Genomic DNA, 24,637 nt, shown 5'->3' on the forward strand with positions numbered 1-24,637 from the left:
CCCGAGAAGGCTCCAAGGCACACCAGGATCGGATCCGTCCGTGCTGTGAACTCCTCATGGCCCCCGAGGGTTTCACTGGAATTCTCTGCTTTTGGGCTGTTTTTCCTGACAGGATTTACGAGAACACTTTTTCCACTCGGGTTTCCAGCCATGTGGTAATGAAGGGTCTCGTCCAGGCTCTGTGCTGGGCTTGCCAGAGCTGGGGCAGGCTGCAGTGAGTCCGTGCAGAGCTGGGGCTCTGCTGGCTCTGCTGTCACCCTGGTGTCCCAATCCCTGCTGGACATGGGCGGTGGGAGGAATTCAAAACCTCAAAACCTCAGCCAGAATAAAGAGTGAACTGGCACGGCCTGGAACGGGTGCTTCAGGCCAAAGCTGGGTGCCAGGGCTGGACGGGTGGCAGGGAAGGCTCTGCCATCCCAGGGCTTCAGCTGCAGCCTGGCCTGCCCAGGAACACTGGGAATGCCTGAGCTGGGAATGCTGCAGCAGCAACAGCTCTGGAACTGGGACAAGGATGTCAAACCTGGGGCTTTCCCTGCCCTTGGCAGGGTGGGACTGGAGGCCTTTAAGGGCATTTCCAACCCAAACCACTCCGGGATTCTGTGGAACCAACTGGGAATTCTTCTACACAAAGAGAAACTGAGTGACAGACACAAATCTGCTTTTCCACTAATGCCCCTTTTATTCATTTCTATAACTTCTTATTTTGTAAAGAAATTCTGTAGCCAAAACCAAAGGGTCTCTTCAGAAAAACCCCAAACAACCCACAAAAAAAAAGCACCAGCAAAGTAAACCTCGATTTTAAACCACAACACAACAACCTCAAAGGATCATTAAATTATTCCCAGTGTCTCCAGCCACACTTCCTGCCTCCATGATTTGTGCTCCTACAGAGAAGACCCACATTTACAATAAATCATGTTTAAAGAGTTTTGAGTATGGGAATGAGCTGCTGCTACCTCATAAAAAGGCAGCAAAGCACTGGGTTTTAACTGATACCATCTCATTAAATTTAAAAAGTCACATCTCTATCACACATCTAAAGAATGGGTTTATAAAGTGTCCAAGCCCATTTTTTCTTCGCTGCCTCCACTCTATTCCCTTGGCACTTTGGCCATTTATCACCATCACACAACAAAGATTTAGAAGGGGCAGAATCTTCAGCTACCGAGAAGGCAGTGGGGAAACCCAATGGGGAAACTCATTCCCTGCTTGGAGTGAGCCACCTGCAGAGTCTGTGCCACATTCCCTGTGCTGGGACAAGGTGCAGTCACAGCAAGGCCCCGCAGCTGCCTGGGAAGGTGTCCCTGGCAGGTGTTTCCTTGGCTGTCTCAAATTCCAGAACTCTTCCCAAACCAGGTGTTTCACTGTGGGGAGCTCCTGCTCTGGCTTCAGCTGAGAAACACTTCCCAAACTGCCAGTGAGGCTGCAGTTCTTGTCCTTAAACGCTGCAGTGTCCATGCAGGAAATGATTCCCAGCATTCCAAGAATGATGATTTACATTCACCTTTGCTTCAGCATTAAAGAGGGAATTCAAGGAGCACTGTGAAAGTGCCTGCAGAACATAAAGCCATCCAAGAATCGATGGCAAACCCGTGTCCTGGGACTCGCCAATTCAGGAGACATTGGAAAAGTTAATTCTGGAATTTCTAACTGAGGGTGCTTAACAGGGTGGGTTTTCAGATGGATAAGGAAAAGTTCTTGGGGCCAGACTCTGCCCTATGGGAATCTGTTGGATCCTCTTCCCATGGATCCAGTGCCTGTGCCTGCACAGAGGAGCCAGGGTGGCATCTCCCCTTTCTCCTCTGGCTCCTCACCAGGCTCCACCTTCCCTCCATGTCCGTCATTCCAGAGGCTCTGGGGCCTGTGCTGCTGTGGAAGTGATGGGGGCTCCCTCCAGGAAAAGGGAATTCCTGCTGAGCCCTGTGCCCGACGGACACACAGGAGTGGGGGCACTGAGGACAGAGCTCCCCAGAGCAGCTCCGTGCACTCTGCCAGGCCTTGCACAAGGTTTGGGCAGGGAATTCCACCCCTGGAGCAGCAGCAGCCATCTGGCATTTCATTGGGAATCCAGCGAGTGCAGACAACACCTGACACTCCAGGGAAGCCCCCATCCTTACACAGGCAAAATCCAAACAGAATCCAAGCCTGGGGCCACGTGTAATGGCTTTGGCACTTGGCAGGATGGAGCTCAGCAACCTCCTCCTCATGGCTCATCCTAATCTGGCCAGGCTGAACTGGGAAAAGCTCCATAAAACCATCCAAGAGCCCTACAGCTGAAAAATGCAGTTTGGAATTCAGGAGTCACTTCCCAAGCCCCAGCCCTGTGTGCAGAGATAACTGGGAGCACATTTGTTTATTTAAACCCCAGAGAGGAAATCATAAAAATGTTCATTTGTAAAATGTAAACTCATCACTGTTTCCTTGAACCACACACGTGTCACCTCCCAAAGTCCTTTGGGAGAGGAGACAGGACAGTCAGACAAAGCCTCTGGAGCCAGGAGATGCTGTGGAATGTGGAACATGGGGAATGCTGTCACCAAGGGAAGCAGCTACAGCTAAATGGGGTTTTTGGCAATGAACACTAATTCAGGGAAGGATCATTCCCTCAGGATTGCTCTGGCACTTCCAGCTGCAGAGGAATTCAGTTTTCTTCATCTGAGGAGAGACCTTCAATCTCATCCCTGTCTCCTCCAATTGCCATCCAGAAGGCTTTGGCCACCTACAATGGCAAAAGAGATGGGAAAGGGAGAAAATTCCCATGACATGATTGAAGATTTTGTATTTCCCATCCAAAGAGCAGGAACTGACCAGCAGCTAAATCTGGCAACCAGGTCTGTTAGTGAAACACATCCCCTCTGAGGTGAAGGAATTTCAGCAACACAGAGGCAATGATTCAGGTCATGGGAGGCACCTGTGCTACAAAACCTGTGCCATTTAAGGCATCGTTACATTTTCCAGGAGATCCAGACTTTTCCATTGACTTGTGGAAGCTGGCCAGCACCCCCAGTGACTGCAGGGCTTTCAGCTCAGAATTCACAAAGGGGAAAGTCTTTTTTATGGCAGTGGGGTGGAATGAGATGATCTTTAGGGTCCCTTCCAACCCAAACCATTTCAGGATTTTATGCTTTTCTGGTATTTCAAACTTCCAGGTTATTCAGGTTTTGGGAGATACCTGACAAGTCTTCCCTAGGACTGTGTGGTTTGTTCTCACTACTCTTAATCCAGGAACTCTGCAGGAGCAGGAACTGTGGCTTGGAAAGAAATCGCCCATTTTACTGATCCCACCCCAATTCCCAATGCTCACCTTCTCTGCGTGCAGCTTCCTCTGTTCGTGAGGCAGCGTGGCAGCTTTGTCTGTGGGGAAGGAGAGGAGTGGGGCCGTGAACTCAGGAGGGAGCAGAGAGCAGCTCCTGCACCTGATCTGGGAACTGCAGAGCATCTCCTGCACCTATCTGGGAACTGCAGAGCAGCTCCTGCACCTGATCTGGGAACTGCAGAGCATCTCCTACACCTGATCTGGGAACTGCAGAGCATCTCCTGCCCTGGACCTGGGAACTGCAGAGCATCTCCTGCACCTATCTGGGAACTGCAGAGCATCTCCTGTCCTGGACCTGGGAACTGCAGAGCAGCTCCTGTCCTGGACCTGGGAACTGCAGAGCAGCTCCTGCCCTGGACCTGGGAACTGCAGAGCAGCTCCTGCACCTGATCTGGGAACTGCAGAGCATCTCCTGCCCTGGACCTGGGAACTGCAGAGCATCTCCTGCCCTGGACCTGGGAACTGCAGAGCAGCTCCTGCACCTGATCTGGGAACTGCAGAGCATCTCCTGCACCTGATCTGGGAACTGCAGAGCAGCTCCTGCACCTATCTGGGAACTGCAGAGCATCTCCTGCCCTGGACCTGGGAACTGCAGAGCAGCTCCTGCACCTGATCTGGGAACTGCAGAGCATCTCCTGCACCTGATCTGGGAACTGCAGAGCATCTCCTGCACCTGATCTGGGAACTGCAGAGCATCTCCTGTCCTGGATCTGGGAACTGCAGAGCATCTCCTGCACCTGATCTGGGAACTGCAGAGCATCTCCTGCCCTGGACCTGGGAACTGCAGAGCATCTCCTGCCCTGGATCTGGGAACTACAGACATCTCCTACACCTGATCTGGGAACTGCAGAGCATCTCCTGCACCTGATCTGGGAACTGCAGAGCAGCTCCTGCACCTGATCTGGGAACTGCAGAGCATCTCCTGCACCTATCTGGGAACTGCAGAGCAGCTCCTACACCTGATCTGGGAACTGCAGAGCAGCTCCTGCCCTGGACCTGGGAACTGCAGAGCATCTCCTGCACCTGATCTGGGACCTCCCAGTGCAACATCTGCTGCTTTCAAGAGCATTATCAAGATAAAGGACAAATGAATGGAAAGAGCAGCTACCTCTAAAGGACTTGAGGCAGAAGAACAGGAATTTCACAGCTTCCCAAGTCACTCCTGGCTCTCTCTGAGCCCCTGCAGGAGGTGCCAGAGCTCAGGTCCATTTCTCCTGGTGTGTTACCTTTCATTTCTTTCAGCTTTGAGAAGAGCCTTTCGAAGTTCTCCAGGTCCCCATCCCTCGTGGTCAGGCTGGCCAGCTCCTGGATGTCCATATCCAGCATGGGATCTGAAATACAGCTTGGTTGAAGAGAAATGATTCTGGTTTCTCAGCAGAAAACCAGGATTTTAACAGCTGCAAATCCCATTTGCAAATTCCAATGTCATAAGAGAGAAAGAAACACTTAATTTACTGATGGCTCATAAAGACAAATCATGGCATTGTTACAGTGATGATTAATTTTATGGAAGAAATCCTTCCATGTCAGGGTGGGCAGGCCCTGGCACAGGTGCCCAGAGCAGCTGGGGCTGCCCCTGGATCCCTGGAATGTCCAAGGCCAGGCTGGACAGGGCTTGGAGCACCTGGGACAGGGGAAGGTGTCCCTGCCATGGCAGGGGGTGGAATGGGATGAGCTTTAACCCAAAATATTCCAGATTCCATGATTCTGTGATACATGACATGTGACTCATCCAGTATTTAAGATTTCTTGCTGATTCCAGGATGATGTGTCCACACAGAGCCACAGAGTGAATCAAAGAGTGATGAGCTGATGAGAGAACATCAGAGATCCAGATCTCACACAGGGCTGGTAAGGCAGTCCCCTCCCCTGGAATGCTGCAGGGATTCCAGGCCTCTCCTGGCCCTGGCAGTGCCTGTGTGTCCCTGCTGAGCTCACCTGCAGCACTGTCAGGCTCCAGGCTGTGTGTGCCAGCTCCATCCTCTCCACCATCTGACTGGGACTCTTCCCTCTCTCCTGGGGATGGGTTGGACTGTCAGGACACAAAGATATTTCAGTATCCAGTAATGCATGAAAAAACATCAGCAGCAAATCAGGTGCTCCCTGCTTTCCTTTCAAACCCTTGCACTTTATCTCAAAGTGTTACTGCACAACCTGTGCCATGGAAAGGCCCTTCTGCAGCACTGGGAATTGGTGCTGCATGAAGGCATTTCAGGATGGATTTGTTGAGGTTTTTGCAATACCACCATGGAATGACAGGTTTTGTTGTGCCCCAAAGGGGATAATTTGGATATAATCAAACCCATCTTGAATGGAGCCTTTAGTGCTCTTTCCTCTGGCTCTGTGGCACAAGGGGAGGTCCCAGCCACCCCCCAATGGAAGAAGGCAGGGCCTGAGCAGAGCAGGAAGCAGGAATTACTGGAATTACTGGAATCACTGTTTACTTCTGTCTCCGGGGTCTCTCCACAGCCACGGCTCCTGTTTGCTCCTGCCAAGGTGCTGAGGAGACCAAAGCCCTGGGTCCTGTCTGCAACAAAGCACAAAGTGCAAAATTACTGCCAATACTGGGGCTGGCCAGGTGGGAGAGGGGGTATTCCACAGCACCATGGAAAACTCTGCCAGTGCACTTGAAAACACATTTTAAGCAGAAATTTCACACCAATTCTAAGCTTTCAACTGTGTCTGCACCGTTAGGTGCTAAATATTCCCCCCAGGGAAGAGAATGTGAGCCACAGGAGATGTGGGGTCTTTTTAGAGCTTGTTGGAAGCCTCTGCTCCGTTGGGATCTGAGCTGGTAAATTCCAAATGACACAGCTGGAAAATCCAGAAGCAGAATTTGCTGCTGCTGGTGCCCAGGTTTAACCTCCATGGGAAGCAGCCCCGAGTCTGAGGTTGGATTCAGGAAAGGCAAGGAGAGCCTTTGCTCACAGCCTGAACAGGCTGAGCACAACAATCATGGCAAAGAAAACTGTTAAATATCTAATTCAGAATTCCTGGGTGGATTCATCCATCAAATCCAGGGCTTCTTCTCACTGCAAGGTGCTCTGGGTTCTCCCCTCTGCTGGCCTAGGGTGTATCTCAATGCTGGTTTAAAACCCAACCTAAAAAGTGATTTCAAACCCAAACAGACATCTGAGATAATAAATGTGGTGCAGTATTTTTAATTTGAACTGGCTGTATTTTTAAACCTGTTTTATATAAAAATATGTGCATAATGGGTGATATGATGAGGTGTTTTTTACTAAGTCAGGTTTTTCTAAGTCAGTTTACTACTCAATACAAACTGGCCTTGCACTGAGTAGTAAATATTTTCAGTTATACAAGGCACTCAGGAGATTTTTCTGCAAACCTTTGTATTTTAGTCAACTAAAACTGAAAAAATGTGAAGTTATTGTACCAGAAATAGCCAGGAAACAATGACTTCTGCCAGAAGAGAGATTTAATGTTACTTTTTAAATGAAGTATGTTCTAAATTATTACACTCATGACTAAGCTCTAGACTCAACTGTTGAGGTGATGTCATTTGGATGCTCTGCCCAAATTTCCTTGCCATTTCTCCAGCCTCTCCTTCTGAGGGGCTGGATGTGTAACTGGGCCCATCCAGCACTCACACAAACACATCTCCATGTCAGAATTCCTGAGTCCCATTCCCTGTTCCTGCAGCCGATCTGTTCTGCCCCATCCCTGGCAGGTATTTGGGGCCACTGGCTCTGCTTTGTCCCCTTTTGCTGCTTTAGCAGATCCCTGGCCAAAGGGGTGGGAAGAAGTGAAGCAGTGGAGCTGAATGAATTCCCTGGAAAACCTTCAGCTGCCTGGAGGCCCAGCAGGTCAGTGACCAGGGACTGCAGGATGAAGTTTGGGATTTGCATCCCAAAGCAAAGCAGCTTCCCCAGTTTCATGGGCTGAGCTGAGAGCTGGCTTTGGGGAAGCTGTGAAGGTGGACATGGAGCCAATTTCTGAGTCACCTCAGGCAAGGTTGGACACTGCAGTGCAGAATGTCCTGGAGAAAGAACATTCCCACACTGGCAGAGGGGTGGATGCAGTGATCTAATCATGGCCTCGTTCATAGCTGGGATTAGAGTCTGTCCTGCACAGAAACATGGCAGTGGCTCCACACTCCCTCCTCCAACACTGCAGAACCTCAGCCAGAGTTATTACAAATGTCATCCCCTTCTGAAAAACCTGGAGTGTGCAAGAGGGATCTCTGAACAGCAGCTATTTGTCCCTAGGTCCATGTTTAGGGAGGAGGCAGACACAACACTTGGTTGCAGGCACACCCTTGGAAAACCCTTCCTATAAACTCCATTTATTGGATGTAGAAGTTATTTCAACTTCTGGGTGCAATTTGGGAAGTGGGTGATGCCTTACACAGCGTTCTTGAGGCAGGAAAGCCAAAAATTAGCTCATCCCACTTCCTGGAGGAGTCAGTGGCTACAGTGGGGCCCAGAGCAGCTGGGGCTGCCCCTGCAGGGGTGCAATGGGATGGGGTTTAGGGTCCCTTGCCACCCAAGCCATTCCCCATTCCATGTTCTCTGAAGTGGCACAGGAATCACTTATGATGCTCTAAACATGGATTCAGCATTCCCAGATTCCAGTTTCATGGCCAAGTGTTTTCCACCACCTTTACCTATTATCATTCCTCCTGTCTGTCTCCAGCTGACACATGGTGATCCTTACACATAAAACTGGAATTAACACATCAAAATTCACCATTTGTTTAAATGGCCTCCCTAAATCAGGTTAATTAGCTGTGATTAGAGCCAGGCTCATTCCTGGCCCCACCTGAGGTAAGCAGCTTCACCTGGGATCACTCAGGCTGGGATTTAAACAGGAAAGAAGCCAAGCAGCCTCTCCTGGAGGGCTGGAAATGGTTTCTCTTCTTGCCACAGAGGCTCTTGCAGAGACAGAGAAGGTTAGCAGCAGTTTAGTACCTCTGTGGGGAGGGAAATGCGTTACCTGGAGAATCCCTCACGTTCTCCTGCTCAAGAAAACTTCCAGAGACTGAAAGGAGCCCCAAGGCCTGGAGAACCAACCTTCCACCAGCTCCAGGGAGGATTTGTTCCTGGCAGAGTCCCAGGTAAGGCTGCTCCTTTGGCCTGGAGTAGAGATAATGCTGCTCCATTTACTCACAGAGCATGTGGGATTCCTTACTTGGTGTAAACTTGCTTCTAATTCAACTGTGTTACATTTAATTCTTTTTATGGAACTGTGTGAGAACGATGCATTTAATGGTGAGAGAAAAAAACCTGAAGTTTAAAATTTTAACGAATAGTTGTGTGAAAAACCCTGCAGCTTGACAAGAATTGTGTTGGGGCTTAATGCAATAAAATAATGAGTCTGGTGTTTGTGCTTGAAAAAGGCTATTCCTGCTCTGTCTGTAAATTTAAATTCTCATGGAAACAGGTGTTTGAATTAAGGCAATGCTGTTGAATTAAGGCTGCACCTAACAATGCTGTAAGTATTTGCTAGTAGACATTTACTACTGGCACTCTCTTAGGGTCTCTGGTAACTCTTCCCTGCATGGTTCCCAACCAGCCAGGAATTGCAGGTCATTTTCAGTGGAAAAGCTAAAGTTGGATTTACATGGCAGCCAGTGTCTAGGATCTGGAGGAAGCTGGAAACAAAAGATATGTTACAGGTTGTAAAAAGTGTTATTTTAAGCAAAATGAGCTCAACAATTTCCCTTTGAAGGCACAGTCAGGCTGCAACACCTTCCAAATATAGCTGACTTCCTGAGGGGTGTGTGGTGGTGCAGCAGTGCTGTGTGGGGCTGGTGCTGTGCACAGAGAAAAATCAGGATTTTTCAAGGAGCCTGACCTTTACAGAACACAGCAGTGATGTGCAGGAATTTCCCCCCTGTGAGGAACTGAGCATGTGACTAAATTCTGCTGTTCTCTAAGGTGGCATCTGCCAAATACAGGAAACGTGTTGTTCAAAAACCATTTTTAGCACAAGTGAGATAACCTGACACCGTGTGCCAAGGTTACCTGGTTCTCTGCAATGGTTGCACTGAGTCAGGGCCCACCTTCACCTCAGTTCTGATGGGGAATGAGAACTCCTCAAAAAGCTGCATTAAAAAATGCAGGTTAATAATTCTCGTCCTGGTTTTACTGAGTCCCAGCAAGCACCTTGCAGACACAGCAGCCTCTCAGGGCTTTCAATCGTTCCACAGTTAGTGGCTGTGGGAAGGGAGAAGCCACAGCAGTGGGAAATGGGACATCAGGGAGCAGAGAGGTGTTGGAAGGTTGGTGGTGGGATGAGGCTTTGTGAATAAGAAATTCCAGGCCAAGCACTCCTGAAGAGTTTTAGCTTCCTACATTTGCTGCAGCTGTTTGTGTGATTAGAAAGGTAATTAAAGGTTTTCAAGTAAATGGAAGGATCTACCCTTGTAACCACAGCATTTCCTTTTCTGATGACTGTAAGGCTAAAGTGATTTTTCCAAATTCTAACTCTACCTGATGTTCAGCTTCCTCAGGAAATTATCTGGGGTTGCCCATTCTTTGCACTGTTGTAAATAAAATCTGTGGTTTCCATGTACTCAAGTGGGGTTTTCTGTAGCCCTTGAATGTTTGACATGGCTCCTTTGCCAAATCTCATCTCTGCACTTGCTATTCTTCTCCTTAGTTCAAAAATTTAAAAAACAAACCAAGAATCCTCTACAACAAATGTGGAATTTAACCTTTGCTTCTACACTGAAGCATGTATCAGTCTGATAAAGCTGATAATTACAACCTATTTCCTACTAGAGTTTGGTAGAACAAACTTTGAGTTTTCATTGCAACCTGCAGGATTAATGGAATATTTAAATATTTATCAGATTATTGGTAGAGTGCAAATTAAAGCAGAGAGGAAACAGGAGCAGGTGCTGGAACAGGAGCAGTTTTACACAGAAATCCTTTCCTGTGAGGGTGATGAGGCCCTGGCACAGAGAAGTTGTGGGTGGAAGTGTCCAAGGCCAGGTTGGGTGAGCTTGGAGCAGCCTGGCACAGAGGACAAGCTGAGCTTTAAGGTCCCTCCCAACCCAAAGCACGGCAGCATTCTGTGATAGATCTCACCCGCTGCCTGTGACCTCAAGGGGGATGACAGCAAGGCCTGGGCCCTGCTGGTCCCTGGGAAGGTGCCAGAGTGTGCAGCCGGGCCTGTGCTGGCCCTTTGAGCTGCTCCCTTGGAGCTCCCCAGCCTGCAGGGCCCAGCCAGGCCCGGGGCACCTACCACCCTTCATCACCACGTTGGACCAGACGTTGGCGTTGAGGGCCTGCACGATGCGCTTCACTCCCGTGGACTCGGGGAAATCATCTGCACCAAAACACAGAGAGGGCTCTGAGAACTGCTGCAAACAGCTCCAGACACCACCCCGTGCCTCCAGAGCTGGGCTGAAGGCCTCTCCTGGCTTCTCACAATCATTGTCAACTCTGCTCCTGGTACGAAACACGGATTTGTCACCTTTGATTGGTGAGAGGCCAAGCAAATGTAAATTAATGCCTCATTCTTGGGCTGAGCTGCCAGGGATCAGGAACTGTGAGCTCAGCATTTTGGAGGTATCTAAATTAGGGATAATGAATTGTGGCCTCAGCATTTTGCAGGTATCTAAATCCTTTTTGTTAAATATTTAGCAGGAGGCCTACATTAACTAACATCTTTATAGCATATTATAAAATTATAATATACTTTAATATGTTTATAAATATTAATAAATAACAAATCAGTAAATTATAACAAATAATATGACAGTATATTATACTTTATAGTACATATATAAATTTTGTAGCAACAGACAAGAAACTTGAATCTTTCCCCCCAAGATGTTTTACAATGCTTTACAGCATAGAAATATATTAGAAAATAGATACCAGAATTATTTTTCTTTCTTTTAGAAAGAAAAGAGGTGTGATGCCTGTAAAAAATGGAAAGGAATATTGCAAAGCTGTCCCCACAATATCTTACTCCAAAAGTTCCAGTAATCCCAGGAATTACAGGAACTTGAAAGCCCAGGGAAAGCATTATTCAGATTTTAATTTATTTACTGAATAGATCTGACACCACTTTGGATCAAGTCAGTTTTCCCATTTCCTCAGTTTAGTCAGCTTCCCATGTTTGTGCAGGTTGACAAAGGAAAAAAAAAAACCACCCAAACAATCCTTTGGATACAAAACTGTTTTTGTTTAGAAATCAAGCTCAAGTGACTCAGGGATCAGGTGCAGTAACTGAAACTGCCTTTAGAAATGCATTTGAGGCTGAAATCAGATGTGTTGCCCTCTGTGATGATGCTGTTTGGTTTGATATCAGAGTCATTATCAAGAGTCCCAGTTTAGAGCTCTTGTCCTGGCTGTGCAAACAACTGACAATGAGTCAAAACAAAAGTTCCAGCTTATTTGAGATGAGCTGCCTGAAATGTCAGAATTTTGAGCAGAGATTGGCCCAGTGTGTTTACAGCATCTGTTGTGCCTTTTGTAACTCACCCAGAATGTTTGGGGGGTAAATAAGTTACTCACAGGAACACAGTTCCTCCTCTGCATGACTCACAGTGAATCAACTACCAGATTAAACAGCTAGGAAAGAACATGTATCCCAATATTCCACAAATTAACATCCGGACTTGTTATTACTCCCATTAAAGAAATGGTAAAGAGCTTGTTCCTGTAAATGGTAAAGAGCTTGTTCTTTACAAGAATTATTCAATAGAAAAATAACTTGATTAAAGGGTACTATTTTTAAAGCAATTAGTATTTGTTTAGTCTAAGGAGTCTTCACTTCCGATTTTCCCAGTTTCTGTGAATCAAATCTGTAAATCTCCCTCCTTGACTTAAAGGGAAACATTTTTAAAGGCATGCTGGGGAGAGAGGGACACCTCTCAGCTCCTCAAGATCCAATTTTAGTAGCCTTTAAAGGGGGGAAAGGGGAGGGATGTGTTCCAGTGAGGATTTTATAGTGAATTATTTTTGGTGGCTGCAATGTGCTTGGAGAACCTGAAATAGAGCAAATGTTAGTGACTGATTCCTCTCCAGCCCGCAGTTATCTCATTTTACTCCAGAGAGGTAAGGTGAAAATGCTTTTTTGTGTCACTGAAGTGAGGAGATAAGGCTGATGCTGATAAGGCTGTCAGGAAATGCACAGTCACTTTTCAAGAGTGGAACACCACACTTCTGACTCTTCTTGCTGGTTTTGTTTTTCAAGTTATAAATGTTGGGCAGCCAGTGATTCTGAAACTGGTTTATTTCCTGTGTAACAGCTCCTGTTGCTCTGAAATGCTTTAACAACCTGCCATTTTCAGCCTATCATGTCACTGTTTGTACCAAGATAGCACAAAATAGTTTTCAAGTCTTTTTAAAACCAGAATTTTTCTGCCATCATGCACAAAAATGTTTCTTTAGGTTGATTTTCCAAGTTGAATATAAACTCCTGATGTATCAATACAGTCTTAGGGCAGTGCCAAAAAAGGAGCAGATATTATTTTGACGTAGGTGCTGCACAAACAGCAGCTGGATTTGGGAGGGGACAGATGGAATTTCTCAGAGGAAATAACCTCCTCCCCCTCCTGACCTTTTCTAGCTGAGACTCAGCCCCACCAACCCGAGCATTCCATGCTGTAATCATGGGGCACATCAGCAACTGCAAGGGGCATAACTTTACTGCAAAGGTGTTTTGGGGGCACTTTTCATTCTCAAAAGGGCAAGAGAAGCAGCAGACCTACCATCTTCATCAGGCAGCTCCTCAGGGCTGAGCTCTACCAGCTCAAAGCCATGCTTGATGCACCATTCTTGAGCTTTCTGTCTGTTTACACCTAAATTGGGAGACAAAAATGGGTATTAAAGGTGCAGATTTGAGACCAGTACCAGCATATTTATCAGATGATTTAGCTGTGTTTTATTCCCTCAAAGTGGTTTGCTTGCTCTGGAGTGTATGGGAAATGTAGAGCAGCTGGCATGGATCCTCCATTCACTGTGGCTTCCAAAAATAGAGTTAAACTCCTCCTTGGAACTGAGGAAGAGAATCAAATGGTTTTGCAGAGGGTACAATCAATGTAGGTGTGAATGAAGACTTCTGTTAACTCTGGGTCTGACACTGAATTGAGCTGCAGGGACACATCTGCACCTCCCAGCTTGCTGCTGTCTAGAAACACAGCAAATGTGTGTGCTCAATGTCCAAATGCCAAAAAAATGGCATCAACAACCAAGTGCTCCCCATGTTTTTCAGCAGGATCGTGCACATCCAGCACCAGGAATGTCTTTTAGTCCCCCTGCAGTGGCAGGACAGAGCTGACTCTGAGCAATCTGGTAAAATTCTGATTGTGTTCTAACCACATCCCACTGAAGGCTTCAGCTGCTGCTCCCCTGAGCTCTCCAGGCCGGTCTCACCCAGACTCTGAGAGGTAATTGTTGATGTAATTAGAAAGTCAATTATTATGCAGGCTAATGGCTCTAAGTGAGGGTGGGAGTTCTTTGGCTCTCCTACCGTTCTCAGACACCCTGTCACAAACCAGGATCATCACTTCTGGCAGCCACTCTTCTGTCAGGGGCAGCCATTCAGAGACACCCTCCAGTCCAGTTTTCTGCAGGGGAAAAGAAAAGTGTTCTTTGGAATACATCCTGCAATACTTTAGTTTTTAATAGTATTAGAATTGAATTATATAAAGAAATAGGCTTTTTTTGTCTCAACCTTCTGGTTTCTGCTTTTTACCAGTTTTCACTGCTGTTGGTTTAGTAAAAACAATTTTGGGTGAAATGCCCTGAATTTTATGTTTAGCTCCCTAAATTTTGTCTGTCCTAAAGGAGCCTTTAAGAAGCAGCAGCAGCTAGGAATAAAGCTGGCAGATGGATTTGCCATGGTGGCATAATGGCTCCTGAAAACCCCTCTTCCAGCTGGAGGAGAGGAGTTGAGAGAGAAGGAAACTGCTGCTATTGTTAGCAGGGAAATTGAATATTTAGTATTGAATATTGATGTTCTGCCAATGAACAGAACAGCTTAAAGGGGATGGGTGGAGATTCTGCTTTATGGTTCTCACTGTGCTAAGGCAGGAGAATGAAGCAGAAGAGCCCTTACTGTTGTGCTGTCAAAGTACACAAGGAATGCCTGCACAGCCTCAGCGATCTCTGCAGTCACGTGGAATGTGTTTGGGACCACACAGAGATGAATATCTGCAGAATAGTATTTGTTATCTATCGTCCAGGGGTAGAAATTCACTCTTCCACTTGTTACTGCACCCACAGAAAGGTCATCTGTTCCTGTGATACCTGCAGGACAGAAAACGGGTGAGGAGGAGAGGAACAGCAGCAGCAAGAAAATCATTTGTCTAGAAAAGTACAGAGCCAATGCAGATCCATCTTTACTATAATAAACCAGTACATAATCAAGATCTTTAAAAATTCAACTCAATTTGTTACTCTGTCCCAGATTTTATTGCTCAGCTTTCAAAAGAATTTATTTTCTAGTTTTCAATATAAAATATGACCCAGAAGCTGCAGAAAGCCTTTTGTTTTCCTGGAAATGCCCTTTTAAGTGTTAACCTCAAACTTGGTACCTGTAAACAGGATGTATGGAGAGAAAACCTAAGCTTTATTACAACCCTTGCATGCTCTTTGAGATGTAAAGATCTGTTTAACTGTGACTAAGAGCTGAAGGTAACTAATGAGAAAATAAACCCAGTTCCTACGATGCAGCTGTAATTCCCATGAAATTCCATGTAGGAGCTCCAGCATTAAAATCCAGTGCTGTGCTCAGGTGCTGTCAAGCTCTGCCCTCCAAGGCAGGGACCTTCCCAGGAACACTCCTGGAGCTGGAGCAGAGCTGGGAGCAGAGCATCCCATTATTCCTTGAGGGAAAGGCCAGGAAATCTTGTTCAGGCTGGATGAACTCGTGGACACTTTGGAACACAGGTCAATTATTTATAAAATGGACTGAGTCATCCAGAATTGCCTGGGGCAGGAGAAGAGTTAAACAATAAAGCCCATGGCTTTTCAAGGATTTGTATTTTAAGGTACTGACAGTTCCTGGAGCTGCTGGAACAGGCTGTTCCCCAAATAGTCTGGAGATGAATTTGAATTTATCTGTATCTGATTAGTAAAGAGACAGGAAAGCCTCCTTGCCAAGGCTGCAGTGATTTTTACAACTGAACTGCAAAGCTGAGAAATGGATCTGGTGAATGAGCACGGGGGCACAAGGCAGGGAGAGCTGTAAACCAGGAATATTTGCAGCCCTGAGGGAGAAATGTGACCTTGGAAACAGAAACCTGTAGCCATTTCCTCCTTAAGAGGATGAAACAGGAGTCTCCTCTCAGGGTTGCTTAAAATAAGAAGTGCCACATCGAAATGATTTTTCCAGGTTCAAGTTTGATTTATTTTGGATGGCACTTATTTTTCAGATTATTTCAGATGATCATCTTTAATCAGATGACATTCCCTGCTAAGATTACCCACCTCACTTTGGAGCTGGGGGACAAAGATCTGAGTCACCACGACACAAACCTGGGTTCTGAGCTTTGTATTCTCAGAGGTTTTGTTTTGAATATGATATTAATTTCCCTTTACTAGTGTTTTGACAGTTAAAAATAAGTAAATTAAAATCAGTCTGAGCTAACAGAATTACAAGTCAATGCCCCACGAGGCTAAGAATAAAAGGGTCCACAGAAATTACTGAAACCCAGAAAATCAGCAGTAAGACTTAGAGAGGAAAATGGGGTGAGGAAGAAAATCAGCTCCAAAGTCACCCGAGTCAGTCACCCTGACCAGGGAACCAAGGGAAAGAACCCTCAGAAAAGGGTTTCAAAAGCTGATATGAAATTCACATCTGCTTTGGAAGGGATGGTTTTTTAGAAGAGTTCATGGACAAATTGAGGTCTGAAAGCATTGCTAGAATGAGGCCATGTCCCATTTCCTATTACCTGCTGCTGGTTCCTGTATTTTGAGGGGTTTTCTTTCATCCCATTGTGCTGCTGATTACCCATCCTCCACGCTGAGATTTTGCCAGTTCCCTGTGAAATTTCTCTCCCAGTAATTGCCCTGTTCTCTAATACCCAAGTAGTATTTCAGCACTTTTAGCACATTGTGTGTCTATTAATAATTTTTTAATTATTACAACTTCTTTTTGCAGGTTTTTTTTCCCAAAGGGATTAAGATATTTACCACTTTTCGTAGTGTTTTTCAGATTGAATAAATGTTTTAAGAACATAATGCCCTAAATGCTCCCAAATCCTCAGAGTTGTCAGGTACATGGAGCAGTTCCCACATTCTGGGCCTTGAGAGCCACCTGGTGGAATAAGCCATTAAAAATACTCCTAGAACTACACCAAGGAGTAAAGAGAACCCAAATATGCTGGGGAGGAGGGGAGTGGGAAAAATCCAGAAAGAAAAGGAAGAACAATCACATCAGACAGAATGAAAACTGAACCAATCTTATTTGCAGTTTTGTCACAAATACATCACAATAATAACAGGCAGATCTATGTTGAGCACTTTTAAAATAGCTTTGTTTTGCCACAGTGTCCCATGAATTAAAGCATTCAGAGAAACCTAAACAAATAAAAATATATCTAGCAAGTGTACCATCAGCTGCTTCTCATCTTCAAGGCATTTCCCATTGAACAGGAGAAAAAGCCTGGAAAAAGTCTTGGAATTGGCCTGGAAAGTTCTGGCAGGTTCTTTCACCTCACCAAACCTTCCCCACTGCTGCCCCGTCCCTGCCTGTGTGTCCTTGAATGTTTTACAGTCTGCTGCCTCGGATTTAATGTCACTTGTTATACAAAGCAGGGACTTAAGATGCTGATGGAATTTATTTTATCCAATGATTTTATTTCTTTCAGGAGGATTTTAATGTAACCCAGTCAGAGGACACACAGACAAGACTCCAGATTTGGAACTGGGAGCAGTGGAAGCTGAGATATTTCAAAGTTTAAAAATATCTGAGCTTACATTTTAAGATTTTCTCAGATTAAGTAGCTTTTTGCTCACCTTCCTGTTTCATTTCACTATGCAAAGTAATCAACGGGGAAACCTAGAGGAACCTTGAGTAATTCCTTCCAATTTGCTTATACCTTCCTCAAAAATAAGCTAATAATAATATTTTTGTTGTGGAATCTTTAATTCAGTGTCCTGCAGCTGCTTTGACAGAGAAGCCTTTGCATATCTTGTACTGTTATTTTTGTTTAAAAATGTGCTTTAATGAGGTGGAGGGAGCCAGTTCTGTGCTCCCTCCACCTCATTAAAGGGGCAGCCTTGTGCTTGGTGAGGTCCTAAATAAGAATTGCTCAGAAAGAGAGAAAAAAAAAACCCAGAGAAGATTTGAGGGAGTTAAATTCTACATCTCAGCGTGCACAGCAAACTGTTCATGAGCTCCCTAGAAACCAGGGCTGTCCTAACATAGGCAACCCACCAAGGCCATGAACAGCTTCTTCCTGGAATCCACCAGTTTTAAAATACCAGAAATTGCACCATGGTTTCCTCTACTATCGGATCTTGTGTTCCCCTTTCGAGCCAGAAAAACAGCAACTGGTTCCCAGGAAAACCACTTCCTACGGAATGAGTTCTATGTACTCGGTACCGAGTGTAATCTGCAATTCCACCAGCTGCAGGACAGACCGAATTTTTAGCTTTCCTTTTTAGTCCTTCCGCACTGAGAAAGAGGTGAATTATTTCCTTAAAGCTGAGGAGGTTCCTCACACCCTCTGCCAGGGGTCGGGGGCTGCGATCCCCCTGTCCTGAGGGGACAACTGAGAGGAGAACTGCGACCTAAACGGGAAAATGAGAACCTGAGGGCAGAACTGAGATCCTGAGGGGAAAATTGGGATCGTGAGGGGAGGGCGGCGACCCTGAGGGGAAAATTGGGATCGTGAGGGGACGGCGGCGACCCTGAGGGGAAAACTGAATCTGTGAGGGGATGGCGGTGACCCTGAGGGGAAAACTGGGTCCGTGAGGGGATGGCGGTGACCCTGAGGGGAAAATTGAATCTGTGAGGGGATGGCGGCGATCCTGAGGGGAAAACAGCCCCCCTGAGGGCCGGGGCTAGAGGGAGCCGCTGCCAGCCCGGTTCGCGCGGGTGCGGGCAAGCCGCGGCCCCTGGTTCCGCCCGCTGGGGCGCCGCGGCGGCCCCGACTCACGTTTGACGAGCTCCTCGGGCGCGAAGCCCGCGGCACAGCTGGTGAGCAGCGCCAGCGGCCGCGCTGCCGCCGCCATGGCGCCCGCGCCGCGCCCCTTCCGCCGCGCCGCTACCACCGCCCGCGGGGGGGGCGGCCGGGGGAGGGACCGGGCGGAGCGCGGGCTCGGCCCCGCTGGATGCGCCGTCCCCCCCCCGGCGGCGGGGCGGATGGTGCGGCCCAGCCGGCGCGTCCCGTTGCCGGGAGCGGCGGTGCCGCCATGGCCGCGGCCGGAGCGGGGCCGGCGCTGCCGGGTGGGTTCGGACAGCGCCGGGACCGGCACCTCCCTGCCCGGACCGGCCTCTCCTGCCCCGGCAGAGCAGCCGTGACACCCAGGGTCATCCCTGCGCTGAGCGCGGCGCGGCCGGTGCTGTGAGGGGACGGGGGACGCGCGGGGCTCGGTCCTGCCTGAGGGGGCAGCGGGTGGGAGCGGGGCTCGGGCTGTGGGTGCTGCGAGGCTGGGGAGCTCGGAGCTGCTTGGTTAACGTGAATACTCGGGTTTGACATGGGCTGGGCTCTCCTCACAGGCTGCCTGAGTTTGGTGTCCCTCCTTAAGGCTTTTGGGATCCCTGCCCGCTGAAAGCACCTGTGCCATTCGTGAGGAAACATCGTTCCTTAAGCGGAGACTCTCAGTCCTGAAGTTTATTGTCACTGCTTTGTGAGGTTTGTTTTAAAATTGAGTTTTTCCAGCCTTTCTACTGCCAATGAGTTTAAGTGTTTGGCTTTGTATTCTCTTATTTAAGTTATAATATTAATATTATAGTAGTACAAAAGTATGAGATCCTGAGAGTACAGAGTTGCATGGATTTTTTTCTCCTATATTTAAGAATAATTTAATTTGAGTTAAATCCCACCTAACCCCAAAGGGTTTGGTTGCAGGTATGATTTTTGTCCTCATTTGCTTTTTAGATTCAGGAAAACCTTCAGAAGCCTAAAATGGAAAAAAACAACTTGAAAGGAAATGCAGAAGCTGTGGATATTTGTGACCTCAGAAAAGCAACTGAAAGGACTGAACTTGGGCTGAGAGTAAGGAAAATAGAGCAGATCCAGAAAATGATTCTGCTTTTTAAGTCTGTGTTAACAATTCACTTGGGCCACTTCTTTGTTGTGTTACAAGAACCCTTTCCAATCAGCAACTGATGAGATTACTCAGACATTACAGTTCAGAACGATGGCTCCCTTTTATGGGTCATCAGAATTAACTGATCTAACTAAAAATCAGATTTTTAGTCCAACTGAGGCACAAAGTTTATCAACTTTTCAGTCAAGCAAAGACCTGGTTGCTTAATGAACCAAGTTAAATAAAATTAATATCCCTTATACCTTTGTAATAAGCTAAACATATTTTTTTCCCTCTAACAGAAACAAGCTGAAAATTATTTCAGTGCTATAGATGGCCAAGAGTTAACTCTTTCTTCAGCTGGTAATAAAGAAGTAAATTCCACAGAGCCCCCTAAGTGGTAAGTGAAACAGATGTTTTATTGCAGCAAGACACAAAAACTGAGGTGACATAATCACATAAAGCAAATGGGAGTATTGACCTAGAAAAAGTTAGTTTAGTCATTTCCTTTTTTGATTTTAAGTTACAAAAATATACAAGTGTAAATGCAATTCTGAGTGGCTTCAGCAGTGCTCTGCTAACTCGTGTGATTTTATTTCTGCCAAATGCAAGTTTAAATATCAATACAGTCATTTGGCTGAGAGCAGGGTGGGTTTAGCAGGTGGAATCCAAGTGGTTTTTAGGAAGCTCAGTGCCTGTTTCTCTCCCCACCAGGAGCCCTTTTGGTGCCTGTCAGCAGCAGCTGGTTCTGCCCCGAGTGGAGCCCCTGGCTGTGCAGAGGAGCAGCAAATCAGCCCCAGGGCTGTGCCAGGGCCCCCAGGTCTGGAATCACAGCCTGATCCCTCTGCACATCAATGAGTGCTGGGTGTCCTGTGCAGCCCACAATGCTCTGGCTGCCATGGAGCCAGGGTTTGATAGCACCCCATGATGAAAGGGTTAAAAACTCCTCAGCAGAAGGAGCAGCTGAGATGGGAGCCTTCTCCCAGGCCAGGATAACATTTAGGCTGGGAAAGATCCCAGTGTCATCCATGCAGGGTGGAACTGGCCCTTCCCACCCACCCAAGCTGACAAAGCTGCTTTTATCAGGTGGTTTTTTATTAACAATTCCAGTTCTTGTTATCCTGTGTGGCACTTTCCCCCTGCATTGATCATTTCCCTGTCAGCCTGAGTGAGGAGTCTGCATTGGGAATCATCTCCTGCTTTAATTGAAAGGTGCTCAATTCCCCCAGTTCTGGTTTTTAATAGCACCAGCAGTTTCCTCCCTGCATAACGGTGTGTTATGGTAATAAAATAAATACCACAAAAGCACTGATGAGGTGAAAATTGAACTTTCTGTCTCTGTGCAGCCATGTGGGTAAAAGAGTAATTGGCTTGGATAATAACTTGTGTTCTTACAACCCCAAATCTAAATGAGCATCTCATTGATACATCTGCTTGTAATTACCATCAAAAGAAGAGGGAATATATAGTGCAGATAAATAAATTAAAGCATTTTTACTGCTTTCACAAAGTAATACAGTTGTTCAATAGTTCAAGTACACATCTAATGATTGTTGAACTTTTTATGGCCTATTTTATTTGGAAAAATTGGAATTTTCCTGGATTTATTTTTACTTTTGTGCAAAAGAATGTGCACCAAAATATTTTTAACTTAAGAAACTTCTGCTGTAGTAAAAACATAGGGCATCCATCTGGGTTTTATAGATATGCTTTAGGTATTTCTTATAACAAGAAGAAACTTGTAAAGTCTTTTTCTGCCCATCGGGATTTAAATTATCATGATTTTTATTAGCAGAATAGTTGAGCTCATTCCATGCAGATCACAGAGTGCATTAAGAACTATGTTTTAATTCTGATTACTGTCAGGGGTTTTTAATTCCTCATTCACTAATGATCAGGTCCTGTACCTGCATTGATGTGTCCATTTGGATAGTACAAAGTTTTCCATCTAAACAAAGGCACTTTGCTCTTTGCCCGGTTCTGTGTGGAGTTAAAAAATACCAATTTTTATAATTATTTCGCAAATTTACAACATGTTAGCCAGTTTCTGCCTCTAAACACTTCAGTCCCAGTGCAGTTATTTTAGGATTATCCCTATTCCATATTTCAGCAGCAGGTGGAAATGGATTTTAAAATTATGCTTGACCCAGAGAACGTGGAGAACAAAGCTGGTTTAAAACACCCCAACAATGAGACCAGGCTGCCACTTATAGCTAAGAAAAAATCTGCTCCTGTAAGTAACTTTTATTATTTTATGGGTTTATTGTATGCTTTGCTTTGCACTATTGCAGTTAACATTTATCAGTCCTAAATAAAATATTTACATGAAAGTAATTTCCTCATAATTTCCTGCTTTTTGACATGGGTATTTAAAGATCAAAACATTTTGAGTGCTGATACTGAGGAAAACAGATCTAAAATGTAACAGGTTTATGTCCAAAGATCCTAATCCAGCAAAAATAGGGAAATACCTGGGATGTGCATGGTCAGTAATGTCAGGAAAATCAGGCAGAGGAGATCAGCTGGAGCTTGGGGACTCCTGGATGTGACCCAAAGATGCAGCAAGAATTTAAAGCCCATTCTTCTCTCTGCCCTGGGAGTGTTCAAATTCTGGAAGATGAAGTTTTGATTTTTCCAAATTTCCTTCCTGCAACTGCAAATTTCAGTTCTGCTGCCAGTTCTGCAATTGTTCTGCAGCAGTAAAATGTAAAGATGAAATTTTTAGCAAAGAATGCTTTAAAAAAAAAACAAAAAAGAGTAGGCACAGCCATCCCTCCAAAAAATCAATTATGTTCTCAAATTCAGCACAGCACTCTGGTCCACACAGCCAACGGTCTCACATGGGGATGCTCTTCTAAAATTTAATTTATGTGACAGAAGCATCCTGCAGCAAGCCCAGTGCTCTAGGAGAGATTCTGGGGTGTTTGGTTTTAAACAACATAAAGAGAATCTGTGAATGGCACAGTTGTGAGCTGCCACTTATAAAAAAAATGATTTTTGGAAAGCTGTTGCCCAGACTTGAGAGGTGATTTGTCTAACCCTGCGATAATAGAGTTAATTAGAATAAAGCATCATGGCTAATAGGTTTTTAGAACCACTCTAAAACACTCACAGAGAGGAATATTATCTGACTGCAGAGAGCCATGTGTTTTACCACTCTCCCTGAAACATGCACTGAGCACAGAAAACTTATGGGGGATTTAAACTGCAGACATTTAATGTGAGTTACTCAGGCTCCCAGATACATATTTACACTTACTGAGGAGCTGACAGGCTTAAAAACCAAGCAGGTATTTCCTCTCCAATTTATTCCCTTCAAAATTTTAGGGCACAACGTGTGGTTTGGGATGTTTTGCCTTCCGTGGCTGTAAAATTTTTGCAACTGCTATTTGCTGAGATATGTTCGTTGTTAAAGGGAGCACTTAAGGGAGGGGTTTTATATGATCTATACGATTACACATCTGATTATTAGCGGTAAGGCCAGCGAACCTGCGTGCAGCTTCAGGTGAGCAGTTTGGGCGAGTTTGGGTAAAATTTCCACGGCAGCGGCTGCGGGAAGGGGCGGCCGGCAGGGGGCGCTGTCCGTACGCGCAGGTCCCTGCGGTGTCCGCGGGGTCAGCGAGCGGCTCCCCAAAAAAACCCCCCAAAAATCGCCCTCGCCCGAGCAAATTCAAATTAAACTCCAAACTAATTGCTTGTCTCGCGCCATTCAGGACTTTCCAGCGAGGGCTGAGCGGTTGAAAGAGTTGCGAGGTTGAAAAGTCGGGGTTGGAAGTGACCTGAGGGGTAAAGCACAAATCTACCCGGACTTTTTATTATCCTGCCATTCTACTAGTTGGAAAAATTATTAGTCAGGATTTCATTGTTTCACCGAAAATGATGTCTTTTCTTGCTCTTTTGGTATTATAAAGTTGCTGATGCTGGGTTTTATCATAGAAACTCAGAACAATTAACTGCTGCCCTTTTGGACCTAATAATAATGCTTCATCCTCTGCCAGGTTCTGTAGTTATTTTAAAATGAGGGCTGTAATTCTCTTTGAAACACATACTGGGCATCACTTTTTTTTTTTGCAGCTTATATCTGGATGAGAGATGAAAAATGAGGGGTGGATAATTATTAAATATGTATACTTCCCATGGAGTTTCCAGCCAAAGGAACAGTAATCTGAATTGCAGCAAAAATAATTCTGATGCACTGCTGCAATGTAGAAAAGATTCACAGCTCTACCTTCTGTTTTCATAGGGCTGCTGTTCTGTTATAGAATTATACTGGCACTTTTGGGTCCTTGTTTTCTTATAAATGTATATTATACTGTAAACTTAGGAACCTTTTCATTTATTCATGAGGTAGAATTTAATATGGTGATGATTTCTAGCCTTTATGAGTTGCATCTTATCTAGTGTGCCTCTAATGGTGATGGCAGTGATTCTGGGGCTTTTTTTAAGCTCACTTGTTTGAGCACAACCATTCCAATCATATCTTCAATTATTCATTCTTTATTCAGCATTTGCATGCTGCTAATCATTAACGCTTATCCCTGAAAGTGTATTTATTTTCAAAATTATAAAGCAAAGCAGGGAAATTCCTTTCATTTCAAGTGACTGGAGGAAGTTGTAGAAGAAAACCAGGTCTTTTGGTGGCCCAGAGCTGATTGTGTTTTAAAGCCAGGCATGTGGCTCTAATTACAGCCAAAGCAGAGTTTGGCAGTGGTGGCAGGATGAGACTTAAACAAATTGATGTCACACTACAGTAAATCAAAAGAAGCTCCTTGCATTTGTATTAGGGTGTGGAATCATAATAAGCAGCACAGTGATTGAATAAAATCCTCTTGTCACTAAAAATAAAAAGGAAATAATTGCTGAGAGAGAGTTAAGCTAACAGATGAGTGCAGTCAGCATCCTCTCAACCTGGAAATGGGAATGTGAAGGTCACCCCCATCTCTCCTGACAAACGCAGAACGTTTTGTTGGTAAACAAATTAATCTTTTGAAAGGTCACCATTTGTTTGAAGTTTTCCTCCAGTTGCTGTCATGTGGAATTGGAGCTGGAGCGTGATTTTGCAAGGCAGGGGTGCAGGCAGGGCTGCTGAAGCTGTTGGTGTGCAGCTCAGCGTTCCCTGCCTGCCTGCGATGCCATG

At 45.7% G+C, this 24,637-nt stretch overlaps 2 protein-coding genes across 3 annotated transcripts in view; one reads left to right on the forward strand and one right to left on the reverse strand.

The window, feature by feature from the left end:
- Window positions 1-656: 656 nt before the first annotated feature.
- On the reverse strand, window positions 657-18,505 carry AAGAB (alpha and gamma adaptin binding protein). Its single transcript, XM_066558956.1, has 10 exons — window positions 18,405-18,505; window positions 14,357-14,547; window positions 13,769-13,865; window positions 13,008-13,097; window positions 10,529-10,612; window positions 5,761-5,843; window positions 5,255-5,348; window positions 4,543-4,647; window positions 3,305-3,354; window positions 657-2,719 (listed from the first exon to the last, which is right to left on the reverse strand). The coding sequence occupies exons 1-10, from the start codon at window positions 18,478-18,480 to the stop codon at window positions 2,642-2,644; spliced, it is 948 nt and encodes a 315-aa protein (XP_066415053.1). The 5' UTR covers window positions 18,481-18,505; the 3' UTR covers window positions 657-2,641.
- A 124-nt stretch (window positions 18,506-18,629) lies between these two features.
- Window positions 18,630-24,637, forward strand: part of IQCH (IQ motif containing H) — a 53,840-nt gene continuing 47,832 nt past the window's right edge. The window contains exons 1-6 of one of the 2 annotated variants that reach the window (XM_066558884.1): window positions 18,630-18,694; window positions 18,968-19,103; window positions 19,350-19,466; window positions 19,803-19,900; window positions 20,215-20,320; window positions 21,611-21,733. In XM_066558884.1, coding sequence (XP_066414981.1) covers window positions 19,377-19,466; window positions 19,803-19,900; window positions 20,215-20,320; window positions 21,611-21,733 — 417 coding nt within the window. In that variant the 5' untranslated portion in view covers window positions 18,630-18,694; window positions 18,968-19,103; window positions 19,350-19,376. The remainder of the gene's footprint in view (window positions 18,695-18,967; window positions 19,104-19,349; window positions 19,467-19,802; window positions 19,901-20,214; window positions 20,321-21,610; window positions 21,734-24,637) is intronic. The other variant, XM_066558885.1, reaches the window with a different exon arrangement.

This window comes from Molothrus aeneus, chromosome 13, assembly GCF_037042795.1.
Source record: "Molothrus aeneus isolate 106 chromosome 13, BPBGC_Maene_1.0, whole genome shotgun sequence".
NCBI classification, from domain to species: Eukaryota; Metazoa; Chordata; class Aves; order Passeriformes; family Icteridae; genus Molothrus; species Molothrus aeneus.